Here is a 14695-nt window from a genome sequence, read left to right on the forward strand (position 1 = left end):
GCATGGGGACTGAGTCCTTGGAGCACGTCAGGACCCCCGTCTCTGTCCACCTCCCGTTTCTGCTGCTCAACGTGTGGCGGCTTTGTTTTCTCAGCCGTCTCCACCAGGTAGAAAGCAGGGCTGCTTGGAGCCCTGGTCTCATATCCCTGTTTATTCTGATCAAGAAGAGAAGAGAGTGTGCCGTCGTCATCCTGGTCTCTGTTGCACACCCGCCACTGCACCCCACCTCCCGCTCCAGACAACAAACAGCGTGGAGAAGGATTCTGGCATGTACCCCGCTCTGTAGCCAGAGATGGGTTTTGTGATTGACGGACCGCAGCAGGACTGTATGAAGTTGGAGGAGGAACAGTTTCCCAGAAGAAGGGGAGGATGCTGTTTGGAAGGATGGAACACTTTGGGTCTGCCATATTTAGCAAGAGGAAAAGAAACCTCAGGTCCAAAAGATCAACCGGATTGGGTGATATCTGGTCAAGTTCCTAAAACTACATAGAATAGATATACCCAGGGAATGTTAGAATTTTTTTAAAAGGACATGCGCGCACACACACTCTCTCTCTCTTACATATTTTGTACAGATATCCATGATATGTGAAATGAAAAGAAAAGCAGGTCGTAAAATTGTATAATAGATTCTATTTCCGTAAAAATAAGCCAGCAAGCTCTTATGTATGTGTACATATGTTTGTGTATTTGTGTTTGAGTGAGAAGGAAAGTGAGAAAGGTTGGCAAGGCTGGTGTGACTGGTTACACCAAGGACTCAAGAATGGGGCCGGCAGCCAGGGGAGCGGGTCGCTGTGCCCGTATGTATCACGACTGTGTCATTTCACTTGTTAAAATAAGCTTGCCTTATGTTTACAATTTGAAAAGCATCCAGTAAACAAAAACAGAGAGGAGCCTATTCAGACTGTCTTCAGGAGGGGTGTGGATGTGGGGACTGAATGGGGATAGCTTGGGGGTCCTGTCATCTCAGGCTGGAAAGCCAGGGCCGTCCAGACTTCGCCGGTTTCCCAGACTGGGAAGGCCAGCATAGGACACGGCAAAGCAGCCTCTTCTGAGCAACCAGAAGCTGGCGAGATGCACAGCACTGTTTGTTCACCAAGTGTACGTACATACGTCCCTTCCAGAAAGCAGATCAGAGTGGGTCAGACCCACACAGAGAGGGTCAGATAATATGGCAAATCTACCAGGCAGTGACCTGGCCCAGGGCAGACAGAGGTCAGCCCCTTCCTGCCCAGCACACAGCTGGCTGCCTTCTGCTCACGGGCTGTGTCTGGTCCAGGCAGCTGTGGCGAGAACAGACAGGCTGCTTTCAAGTGAAGCACCTGATGTGAGCCATTCATTTTGCAGGAAAGAAGAACCGCTTGGCCCCTTTTATGGAAAAGAGGGCCAGGTAGCTGGCTGGCTGGCCCTTTGAGCCTCGTGGTCTGGTTGCTTTGGTTAAGAAATTCCTGTGCTTCGCGCCAACCTGCCACAGAGGCTTGTCATACATAACCCACTCTTAGGAGTACACATGTGTGGGGTCAAGGTGTCTCTGTACCTGTTATCAGTCAGCCACCGTAATAAATGTGCCCAAAGACATGTGGGCTGACAGCAGCCAGCAGTGACACTTCCGAGGCCTGTGGTGTGCTGGGCACATGCTGGGTGCCCACAGGTATCATGGCGTGTAATTCTCAACGGTTTGAGGTGGCTGCTTTCAGTCACAATTGATGGTTGTGACTTGGAGTCAGTAATGTGCCTCTGGCCCCATGGCCAGTGAGTGGCAGGTTTGGGTTTGGGGCCTGTCCCCTCAAACCACACAGCCTCCTGAAGAGTGAGCCTTTGTTGTTGTTTCCTACTCACGAGCCTAAGGAGTTTGAGCAGCTCTGACTTTAGATACATAGTCTTCGTTCTTGAGGTGGAATTGTTCCATCAGACTACTAAAACCCCAAAAATAATAGCGTGCAGAATGGAAGGATGGCGTTAAGGCAAGTGGCTCCTACCCCTGAATGGGGCGTGCCTGTTCTCTCACTGCTACCTGCTAAGAGGAACTAAGAAGAGGACAGACCTGGGAATGGGGATGGGAGGGTGAGGCCAGGCAGTTCAGGACACCGTGGTCGTAGGTAGTTAAGGACCTGAAGCAGAGATGGCCGTGGTGATACTTGTGTGTACCTCGCAGAGTCCTAGGCCAGGCAGAAAGATGGAAGAACATTCTGGTGCACAGTGGGAAAAACCAAAAAGGAGATGGAAAAGCACATATATAAACAGTATCCTGATTTTTAAAAATTGGATATAAATTTACCAAACTTAACTGGTTATATATGGCTGTACGGTATAATAGAAAATTACAGGTGAGTTTTAATTCTTTTTGGAATATTTTTTCATTGTACCAGATTATTTATAGTGAATATGCATTACTTCAGTAATCAGGGGGAAAGTTATTTATAAAAGAAAACAAGACCTGTTTCTTTAGTGAAAACTGTCTCTTTCTGATACGCATGGGTGATGGATGAGCTGGTGCCAGCAAGTACCTCTGAGTTTTGTCATTATCCCAAGGAAATTTCTGTGCGTGATTACAAACCAGCCAACCAACCAACCATCCAACCAACCCAGCTCATGGCAGTGGACAGACCAGGGGCTTACTAGGAAATAAGAGGGTTGGTGGGAAAGAGCTGTTTTCTAGAAAAATTGAAGTGTCTATGGGTCATCCTCACGCACAGGTAAGCTTCAGAAATCTGGCTGGAAGAGAAGTAAGGGCCTGGGTTTTCAAAGCAGGTATCTTTCCTGACAGTGGATAGAGAGCCTGGCCTTCCGATGCTGTCCTTCGGTACCACAGCACGTGTTTCAAGCTATTGTTCTCGTTCACGGCATGTAAGTTAGGTTGACAGAACTTGCTATTGAAGCCTCCAGCTGAGCTGTAAGTGGTTGTTCGTTTGCAGAAATGGATGCCTTACTTGCCTATACTGGCTTAAGGTAATTGCTTCCGGAGTGACCTAGCTAGGCTGCTCACGCTTGCTGGGCCACAGTTGCTCAAACTGTCAAATAAGGGAGTGGGGGTGGAATATTGACCTCAAAAGCCTCTTTGAGCTCTAAGATCTTGGCATTCCCTGTTCTTTGGAGAGTGGAACTATAGGAAGTGATTTGAAGTGGCTGTTGCACACTTGAAAGGGGCCTAGTGCAACTGAGGAAGTGAATTTTTAATTTAAATGAATTTAAATTTATGTAACTACATGTGGCTGGTGGCTACCATACTATACTGGCCCATGGGCCAGATTTGGCCCAGCCTAACTTTAACAGCACAGCTCCTTAATTGGAAAATATTAACATGATGTGGGCATTTTGAACAATACATTTTTATATATACATGCTTTTGAAATTGAAAGAAACTTTTTATAATTTCAGAAGAACAGTTAAGGTTCATTACAGACAAGACAGATAAGAAGAAGAAAATAAAAAGTAGACATGAAAACACCGACTCAGAGATAACTGCTGTCGGTGCCTTGGTGTACAACCTTCTAAATTACGGCATAGATAGCCAACTGGCTTTCAAAACCACATTTTGAAATCATCCAGAAAGGGATAAAACATGTTAGGAGGAGGAAATGCCTGTTTATGTCTCAGAAGACAATACAGACATACGTCTTAGCAGTCTGCCATGCCTGATATTTCTTGTCTGGGCACTAGGTTATCAACCCCATGGGATGGGATGCATTTGGACTGCCTGCCGAAAATGCTGCGATTGAGAGGAATCTTCATCCAGAAAGTTGGACTCGAAGGTATGTATTTATAGGCATGTTCAAACACCTATATACAGGAACCTTAAATTTTTTTTAAAAAATCTGTGCATGACTAATACAAAACAAAGCAAATAGAACACGGTGGCCTGCCAAGTGATACACAGGTTATGTATATATTGGTGTTTGTCTTTTACTAAGAAGTCACAAAGAGGGTTTTGGGTATTGGTTCCTGTGTTCATTTTGATGCTTTGTTATTTACAAGTTACTCTTTCTTTGAGTATTTGCATTTGGAAGAAAAGAAGGAGAAGGTTGCATTTGTTAAATTTCTACGGTGCTTCTCATTTTTTTGACCATAGTTTGAGCTATATCCATATTCCACATTTGAATTTTCTCTGAAAATTCTGTTCATTTTTTCCTTTACAACTTCGAAGCAAGAGGGCTTGGGCATTTGTTGTAGAAATATATGGCCAGTTTATTCTGGGTGTGGCTTTCTCCAAGGGCACACTCCCAACCCCTCCTGTACCCAGGCTTCCGTGTCCCTGTGGGCTGGCAGTGCCCATCCCACTCTCTCCTGATAGTCTTGAGGGCCTCATGCCAGACTCCAGCAGAAGGTTCTGGGCCCACCCCGTAAACTTTCCTTTCCCACCCCACCCCTCTGAGACATAGAAGCCCAGTTCCAGGGCCTGGCTCCTGTATCTTCCCCTTCCTTTGCTTTATCTTGACCAAGGCTACAATGTAAAAGTATCCATGGCACCATTCAGTTCTCTAGGGGAAATGATCAAATAAAGTGGATCAAATAGGGCACACATTTGATGTCAGCTAGACCAGGGATTGGCAAAGGTATGGCCCATGGGCCAAATTTGGCCCTCCCTGGCTTTGTAAATAAAGTTTTATTGGAACACAGTCACACCCATGTGTTTACATATTGTCCATGGCTGCTTTCATGCTACAGGGGCAGAGTCGAGTAGTTGTGACTGAGACCATATGGCTCACAAAGCTGGAAATATTAGCATCTGGCCCTTTACAGAAAAAGGTTGCCAACCCCTCTACTAGAGAATCGCGGCTAAGAAGATGACCCCTGAATCAGATCACCTAGGTGCAAATCCTGCCTTCTTGCTAGCTAATCACCTTGAGCAAATTACTTAACATCTCTGTGCCTCAATTTACTTACCTGTAAAAGAGGGATAGTCATAGTTCTTACCTCATATGAATGGATAAAGATTAAGCACTGTCTTAGTCAGCTGCTAATAACAAATACCACAGTCTGGGTGGCTTATAAACAACAGAAATTTCTCACAGTTCTGGAGGCTGGGAAGTCTAAGATCAGGGTACCTGCAGATTTGGTATCTGGTGAGGACTCGCTTCCTGGCTCACATACAGTCATCTTCTCACTGTGTCCTCACACGGTGGAAAGGGCGACGGAGCTCTCTGGGGTCTCTTTTATAAGGGCCCTAATCCCATTCATAAGGGCTGTGTCCTTATGACCTAATCACTTCCCAAAGGCCTCCACCTCCAAATACCATCACATTGGGGGTTAGGTTTCAACATATGAATTTGGGGGGACACAGACATTTAGTCTATAGAAAGCCCTTGGAGAAAGCCACTCCCAGAATAAACTGGCCATATATTTCTACATCAAATGCCCAAGCCCTCTTGCTCCGAAGTTGTAAAGGCAGAAATGCTTAGCATTATTCCAGAATAAAATAAGCTATTGTTAGCTAATCAAAGATCACCGAGAGAATTTTTTCATGGCTTTTCATAGTTTCAGTCTGCTTGAATGGAAAGAGGATGCAGTAGAAATGAATGAGTCCTTTCTCTTTAACAAAAAGAAAAAATGATGTATTTTCTTATCTCATTTTGTATTAAAGTTGATAAATTCACTTCTCTTTCCCAAATATTGGGCAGTTTTAGACTTCAGGTTTTGATTGTCAAAGCACTAAACTAGCTTTCTTTTGGATTCCCACAGTTTGAATGTTAAGGTTTTTCTCTTCAGTGGATTTTGAACTTGTAAATGCTTGGCCCAAATCTGTGCAGGATACAGACATATGGATGGTCCAGCAGTGCACATACTAAGGAGTCTGAATGGACAGAGGAAGGGCTCATCCCCAGGGCCAAAGTCCATTATGGTTTCTACTAGATTCTGTATGAGTCCAAAGAATAGATATCTTTTAATATGCAGACATTTTCATTGATTCTTAGTGATGTATTTTCCAGTTTCCCTTCACATTCTCACACGTAGTTTGTTTTTGGCGCCTTACCCTCTAAAAACCAAACTTTCTTCCCTTTGTTCCACAGTAATATTAAATACATGAGGAAACAGCTAGATCGTCTGGGCCTGTGTTTCAGCTGGGATAGGGTAAGTCAATCCTTTTTCCTGGAAGCTCTTTATTTTAATGAAGGTTCTGGCTGCACAGGACCTGGTTGCATGGGGGACGGCACACATCTAACTTCATGTGCGTCATCTTTGGTTTGGGAGAAGAGAAGGGAGGGAGGCAGAAAGCAGGAGGAACAGGTTAGCACTCAAGGAAGACGAAAGTATTCCCAGTAGCTAATTTACCTACCAACAAGTAATTTTCTGTGGGATTAAGCTGAGACTGTTAACTTCTTTAACTTCACAGTTGGCTCTGATTTATGTGTGGCAAAAGCTTTGCACAAGGATTCCTGCTGTTCTCAGCAATAGTTTAAAAACATGACGGGAATCTATTTAGAAGTGATGAACTATCAACCCATCTGGTCCTTTTAGGTGATTGGGTGTTAAGTCAACTGACCATTTATTCACCTTTAGTTCCAAGTTCGGAATTGAGGCTCATAAGAACCCACAGGGATTCTGTCACAAAAATCCTTTCAAACTGTGTATTCACTGGAGAATTCCAGACTTGGGAGGAGTTCACTGAAGACCACCTGGGTGTCAGAGACATTCACATAAGTATGGCTGAGCTCTTTAAAGCTCTGGCCAAGGCTCACCCCTTGGACATTGATGGGTGGCCTGTTAGGTGAGATGGACTCCTGCTTGGCCTCTCTGTGAAGGGCGCTTCCAATGTCGTGATTTGTCTTAGCGTCCCATTTACTCTGCGACATGATTGGGGTTTTCATTGCTGGGCCTGTGAAGTTAAGCTTCACATCGTTTTATTCAGAAGAAGCACCTGGAACAAACATAAATGAGATCCTCTTTTCCTTCCCAACAATTTCTTAAATGATTGAGATTTGATGAGCATAGTGAAAAAGCGAAAGTCAAATACATTTAAGCAATCCCTGATTCTTTTGTTTTTTGGTAGCTTCTTTAGATGAGGTCATGGGCCGAATCAAGTTCTCATTGTACTACTGATGCCATTTTTACCACTTACTTGCAAGATCACCCGTGTTTCATTTGGTGGAGGTGTGAAAAATTCTGGTCCCCTGGGTCAAGTTGCCCTGAGGTGCCAGTAGACAATCACTAATAAGAGAATTGAGTCATGCCCGGAGCATTCCAGAGATGAAATTGCAGATTCTTTAAGGACAAAGGTGGACTCGTTAATCCCCAAGGATGATAACTAGCCTCGCCCTGCACAGGAACATAAACCAAAATGATTCAAAAATTAATGGATACTTGTCCTGATTATCCTAGAAGATTAGAAAATACAGAAAAGTATAAGGAAGAAGACAAGTCAGGGCACCAAATTTGAGATCCTGGCATGGTTCCTTGCAGTCTTTTATTCTGGAATTATAAACATTTACGTAATTTACTTTTGTAAAATTGAATTCGTAATGCTTTTTTTTTTTACCTACTATTGATGAACATTGTCCCATTTTATTAAATGTCCTTTGAAAAAGTGACTTTCTGTAGCTTTAATTTCACCTGGTACTTAGTAACCACTGTTGACCCACAGTTGTGGGTCTCTCCTGGGGCAGTTTTACAGGCTTTCTTGAGGACACTGCCTATCGGTCGGTGCGCTGTTCACTGTCCTCCATTTTAATCATCTTCTCACGACTTTGATCTTTTTCTTTGAAAGAACTTCTCATGTTTGCTTTCCACATCACTGATTCAATTTCAATAGAATCAATGTTGCTTTATATAGTTTCTAATGCAAATATTAATTTTGCTATTGTATTTTTAGATTTGTTATTCTTTTTCCTTATCTCATTCAGTTCCCATTTTCTTTCTCAAGCCTCTTGGCCAGGTGCTTTTCTTTTCCTACTTATTTTGTCATCTCATCTCATCTTCACAGACCATATATGGTCAGAAATTTTCTTGAGAATACAAGGAGATGCTCTTGAAAGTTATTTTTGCTTCCTGTTAACAAATCATTTTCACCAGTTTGGAATGCTGTGTTCTCCTTGTTTGTTTCAGAATCTCTTTGTAGACACCTTGTGGATTTGTTTCCCTTTTTCCTTAGTGGACTGACTAGTCTAGAGATCCTTCAGCCTGAGAGGTGGGGAGGGGAAGCTCGGTCATTGTCTCTGCCTTGTTTATTTGTCTGGGTTTGGGGAATCCACTGCTCCTGGTGCATTGTTCTCTTTGGTCTGACCGAGCACTTGTGAGTTGTGGCATCAGATACCCCTGACTGACTGCTTGAGTGCTGCTGAGCCACTGCAGCCAGGAGTGTCCAGTTTACGGACCGTCCATCTGCCCCATAGCTCACTGTCCCCTCTGGGCCTTGCCGTTTGGAGTAAAGGGTGCTAGAGCCCTGGTTCTCAACCTTTTTTTAAAAGGGGGAGATGCTATTTGGCTCACAGTCTTTTTCTTCAATCTGGTCCCATCTGCCAAAATTCCTTGGCATTTCTGGTGTGTCGATGGCACCTTCTGTTGTTGCCAGCACTGGTGCAGTCCCTTTGACCCCCATCTTTAAATTCTGTTGGTCATTTTAATGAGAGTAATGGAAACAAGTTTAGATGTGTGTGTTCTTGGTGCCCTCCTGCCCAGAATTCCACAGTGCTTTTTGATTAAACCTTTACAATCTGGTCATAGGGAACAGCAAAGTGAGGAGGTAGAGGACTGGTTTATTTAATTGACGAGGCAAAGCTGTGCCCTTTGCAAGGTAACATTCCTAAAGTCTCAGAAAAACCAGATAATTCAACAGATGGCTAGCTGACAATTAGCAGAATGTTTTAAAAATAAGATGGCTCAGAAATGTTATCTTCTTCCTCCAGATGGAGAAAGCCAGTGTTAGAACCTGGTCACAGCCTCATGCTGCCTGCCTTTCCCTGAGTGGGAATCCCTGTAGGAATGGCCTAGCTCTGGAGTTGCATTCACCTCTCTCTTTCATAAAGGGCTTAATTCTCTAGATTAAAAAAAAATTAAAAATCTACATTTCTGGAATTAATGCGTTTGTGGTGAGCCAGAATGATTTTCAAAGGATGACTTTTAGCACAGCGCTGTTTCACTTTTTTAGATGTTATTCTCCAAACAGCCTGTATCATATTGAGAAAAGGGAAAGTAAGAAACTGAAAGCTGAGTTAGAATAGCTGAAGTTCTACTGAGGGAAGAGTAAAGAGGAAATAAAATTCCAAACTACAATGAGAGAGAGAGAGAGAGAGAGAGAGAGAGAGAGAGAAAGAGAGAAGGGTTTCTTTGGGGCACTCACCTTGTAGAGTAAATGGGCAGCTTGAGGAGACAATGTGGACTCCCTTTGACTCTCATGGGTTCAGATTTTGGCCCTGGTGTTCGTGATCCTAGGGAATTGGCCAATGGGTTCCTTGTGACAAATGACATCGGTAGCTTCTTGGCTGTTTCGTGCGGCCCCTTGAGGCAGGTATGTCTCTGACTTCGGTCTCTGTCTTCTCATCTCTGGCTCTGGTGCCTGAGCTGGTTCGGGCGCCGAGATGCAGGCCTTTGCTGCATCTGGCATCTCAATTGAAGCAGACTCCGGGGCCTCATTTTTATCAGAAATCATCTGGGAATTGTTTCAGGAGCAGTCCCTAGGAGTTCTCTTCAAAGTCAGACACATGTAAGAAGAAACATAAAGTCCAAACCAGGTAGGATTCAACATAATGCCTGTGTAATCTGCCAGAAGAGGGCTTTATTATGGTGCTGGCTGAGCAACCCCAAACACTCATACTCCAGTGTAAAATCAAAACAAATCAAAATGGAAACATATTCCAGGATTGGGCATATACGATATTTGGATTAATTCATCTTGTTCTCCTTTACTGGCGTAATCAAGTGTTGACTATTTGCTGCGTTTCTTTATTGTGGACAGCTGAGGAGTTTTTACTTGCACTCATTTTCATTGGATTTTGAATTCCGGTGTCTGATTTCCTTCTGGTGTTCTTACGTTCCATCTTCTGTCCATGTTGGTGCCCAGTGATAAGACTGACGGCTTTGCCCATGTCGGGGCCAGGGAAACACAGGAATTCCTGCCCCCGTAGGCAGTCGTTCACTGAAACAAACTCAGAACGTGCCCTGGCACTCTTCCCCACGGGCGTGTGGGCGCGGAGGGGTGCAGAGTGTGGTCGTCCTAGGACAGTGGAAGGGGCACCTCAGAACCGAGCGCTATCAGAATTGTTACCGGGACAGGCTTTTGGTGCCATCAATGCTGCACAGCCTGCATGAAGCAGGCAGGCCACTGAGGCGTTTGTGCTCATCCCCACCCTCTGCACAGATCTCTGTGCTTCTGTTTCTCTCACTTTCTCTCCATCTTTCTTCCCTTTCACCATCCTCTTTCCATTCCCTGTTCTCTCTCGTCCCTTTTGTTTGACCCACCTGTGTTCCTTTTCCTCTCCTTCTCGTCGTCTTTCTCAACGTCTTTCTCTCCTGCCTCTTTTTCAAAAAAAGTACTGTATTATGGACATTTTCCAGTTTATACGAAAAAAGTAAGTGTAATATTAGGAACCCCCAAACACTCATCCTCCAGCTTCAACAGTTGCTATTACGTGGCCGCTCATATTTGATCTACACTCCTCCATGCTGAGTTATTTTGCAGTAAGCCCCAGACACTGTACAACTTCATCTGTAAAGAGTTCAGTATTTATAGCAAAAGATGAACTTACTCTTCCCTTTCTTCCTCCTTCCCTCCCTCCCCTCCTCTTTCCTTCCTTTTTCAGTCACAATTCCGTTATGATACTTAAAACCATTACCGATGATACTATAATATCACTGAACTGCAGTCATCGTGCAAATTTCCCGGGTTGTCTTGTAATTCTTTACACACATGGGTTGGTTTGCCCGCATGTCTGCGGGTCTGTCGAGCCTTTTTTCCCCAACCGCCATATCGTATGGCTTGGGAGCAGTACTCTTTTCATCCAAAACACACAAGGTCGTTGGACCATACCTTCATGATTTATTTTCATGATTTGTGTGATTTTCATGATTTGTATGATTACAGAGTGAAAATTATTATTGCTTCAAGACCCTTACCTATCTTGGCATTTTATTTACATAGAGGACTAGATGTTTGGTAGGAAGGATTAAACACAAGAAATAAGGACGGCTCCAGGATAACAGAAATACATATTTTTAACTTTTTTTTCTTTTCTTTTTATTTTGAAAGAATTCAAAGAATAGCTTAAAACAAAAAGAACTTGCGGGCCAGTGAGTGCCTGAAAACATGGGAAGATTCCCATTGTGTGAGCGGGGAGCAGTGGTTTCCTTGGCAACGTGTAACAGGCACCCAAGTGTTTGACTCCGCGAGGCCTCTTTCAAGTGCCTACAGAGGTGAAGCAGTTTGTCTGGCAAATCTCCCGCTCTGGATTACTTGTCCCTCGGAGTCAGAAATTTAGCCTCGTTCCGGAGGTCTTCCTCTGGTTAGGAGGAAAAAGGCGAAAAACACCCTTGTTTTAGCTGACCTGAATTGGCAGCTCACGTTTTAGAGCTTACCTCTTCACAGGAAGGTAGGTGCTGGTGCCTAAGGGTCAGTGTGCAGAGCTGCAGTCCCCTTGAGGTTGGGGACCACATCTCATCACACATACGTTGCACACGTGCAGCTGACCTCACGCAGAGCGGTACCAGCTCAGTACTTAACAGCCTAAAACATGAAAGTGTTCTGCTGCCAGAAGAGCGTTCTTGGACTCATCAGCCCCAACTAAAGAAGGAGGTCTCTTGGGGCCTCTCAGGAAAGGAGGCAATTTGAGGAAGCAGTTTGTTTTATCTGCAGTCCGCACCGGTGGTCATGAGTCCAGCCAGGTCATCTCTGATAAGGATGTGCACGTGGCTAATGGGACCAGACTGTCCCGATTTGATGTTTGTGAGGTGCTTTTAGGAGATGGGCTCTTAGACGCTCACCTCAGAGGTCTGGGTGTGGATTGTGGGTCTTGCCATTCCCATGTGCGGGGCAGGATGTGTTGCGCCTCTGAGCCTCAGCTTCTCTCCGGGGAAATGCTTCCTTCCTGTGGTTATTGAAGAGATTAGATCATTCTTTCAATGCCTTAGAAAAGAAGAGCACAAGCTCTCTCTCCACGGCCGACGCAGGCTTCCAGGTCCGCGTCCTGCATCGGCGCGTACGGCCTTTGATCAGTAGAATGGGTGGGTGCCTGTCGTTGTGTGGGTACAGGGGGCTTTACACGTGTTGGGGAGCGATACCTGCACGGTCTAGAAGGTGGTGTTGTTATTGCATGAAAAATAACAAGGATGAATTAAGGACATGCTTACACCAGGGGTTCTGAAACCTTGGCGAGCATTCCAATCACTGGAGGACTTGTTAAACAAAGCACAGGTTTCTGGGTCCCACCCCCAGAGTTTGGGATTCAGCAGGTCTGTGATTTTGTTTTTCTCTCTGGAAAAAGAGGATCTTAGGAATGAGCGTGTTCCCAAGCCTTATTAGCTAGGAATCAACATACAGGCCTACCATCCATTCTTTCTGACATAAGGTAGAGCATAAATAAATAATAACCACAATTTTTTTAAAAAACAGGCAATGTTTTTGCAAGCGCAGAATTATTTTTGACTGCTTTCACATATTAGACATGTATAGACCAAAACATACAACATGTATGTATAGCTTCATACATTATTGCAATGCATACCCACCACCTGGATTAAGAAATAACATTTTGCCAGCACCCGGGACCTCTCTGTGTGCCTTTTTCCAGTCGCAGCTCCTCTCTCTCCACTATAGGAAACTGCTGTTCTGACATTTATGACCATCACCGCCTTATTTCCTATATTCTCGTAGTCTTACCATTTACATATGTTTTTTAAAGTTACAGAAATAGACTCACATAGACTCTTTTTCTGTATCTAGCTTTTTTAACTCAACATTTTTTTCTCCACTATAACTTTTTTTCTAACATTTGGAAAAGTTCAGAGAACAGTAAAATCAACACTCGTTTGCCTTCTACCTAGATTCAACAATGGTTGCCATTTTGCCATATTTGATCATAACTTGAAGAAATGGTGGCCCTGGGCCTATACGTATTTTGGCATTCCTCTCTGAAGACTCAAGAGGAGCTTCTTCATAACCACAACGCCACTTTGACAACTAAGAAAATTCACCGTAATTTCATAATATTATCTGATATCCAATCCGTATGTGAATTTCCCAGTTATTCCAAGAATGGCTTTTATAGCTATTTTTTTAATCCTAGACAAGTCCCCTGTATTCATTTTCTGTTGACAAATTACCACAAACTTAGCATCTTAAAACAACACAAACGTGTTATCTCACAGTGTCAGTTGGCCAGAAATTCGGGTGGGCTTCTTGGGGCCCTCTGCTTAGGGTCTTATAAGGCCAAAATGAAGGTATTGGCAGAGCCGTGTTCTTTACTAGATGCTTTAGGGAAGAGTCTGCTCCCTTTCTCATTCAGGGTGTTGGCTGAATTCAGATCATTGGTGGTTGTAGGACTAGGTCCTCCCTTTGCTGGCTGTCAGCCAGGAACCAGGCTCTGATTCTTAGAGGCTGCCCCCATTCCTTCTATCTTGCCTTGTGGTTCCCACCAGCAACAGTAGTCCAGTCCTTCTCATGCTTCAAATCCCTCTGACTCCCCCTTCTATGTCTCTCTGACTGCAGCCAAAGATCCCTGCCTTTACCTGCCCATTTGATTACATTGGGCTTACCTGGATAATTTAGGATACTCTCCTTATTTTAATTGTGCCTGCAAAATGCTTTTAGCCACTTAACTAACATACAAGGTAGAGCAGGGATTCCAGGGATTAGGATGTGGACAGCTTTGTGAGAGGTCATTCTTCCTACCACATTCCCCTACCTTTTTAGTTTTTAATGATTATTATGGACTGAATGAATGTCTGTGCCCCCCACCTCCATTCCTGTGTCGAAGCTCTAACCCCCAACAAGAAAGTGTTTGGAGATGGGATCTTTGGGAAATAATTAGGGTTAGATGAGGTCATAAGGGTGGGGTCCTCCTGAAAAGATTAGTTCCCTTATAAGAAGAAATGCCAGAGAGATTGCTGTCCCTTTCTGCATGCTCCCAAAGAAGAGGTCATGTGAGGACACTGAGATGGCAGTCGCCCGCAAGCCAGGAAGAGAGCTCTCACCAGAACCCAACCTGCTGGCACCCTGATCTCAGACATCAGTCTCCAGAACTATGAGAAAATAAATTTCTGTTGTTGAAGCCATCCAGTCAGTGGTATTTTGTTACGGCAGCCTGAGCAGACTAATACAACGATTTTGATTTTTGAAGATTTTAGTGCAGTGGTTTTGTAGAATGTCTCACAGTTTAGATTTGTCTGATTGTTTCTTTAGGTATCAGTTCCAGTTACTATGGCTACGTAACAAATCACACCAAAATTTGGTGGCTTAGAACAGCACCAACAGTCATTTTGCCCATGTTTCTGCAGTCTGGGCAGAGTTTGGCAAGGATAGCTCGTCTCTGTGCCATTCAGCTTGATCTGGGGCAGTTCGGAGGTGAGGGTGGCAGCCATCTGAAGGGCCTGCTCACTCACATGTCTCGTAGCTGGGGCTGGAGCAACTGGGGCTCATAGGTGTGTGTGTATATATATATATATATATATATATATATATATATATGTGTGTGTGTGTGTGTATATATATACACACACACACATACACATATACACAAATATATATACACACACGGTCAGACAATTAAGT

The 14695-nt window shown here is 44.1% G+C and overlaps 1 protein-coding gene across 1 annotated transcript in view; it reads left to right on the plus strand.

Annotated features, from left to right (window-relative positions):
• Nucleotides 1-14695, plus strand: part of LARS2 (leucyl-tRNA synthetase 2, mitochondrial) — a 125164-nt gene that overhangs the window by 16359 nt on the left and 94110 nt on the right. The window contains exons 4-5 of the mRNA XM_081072814.1: nucleotides 3661-3752; nucleotides 6009-6069. Of these exons, the coding sequence (XP_080928940.1) occupies nucleotides 3661-3752; nucleotides 6009-6069 (153 nt within the window). The remainder of the gene's footprint in view (nucleotides 1-3660; nucleotides 3753-6008; nucleotides 6070-14695) is intronic.

Source organism: Rhinolophus hipposideros (assembly GCF_964194185.1).
Source record: "Rhinolophus hipposideros genome assembly, chromosome: 14".
Classification (NCBI taxonomy): Eukaryota; Metazoa; Chordata; class Mammalia; order Chiroptera; family Rhinolophidae; genus Rhinolophus; species Rhinolophus hipposideros.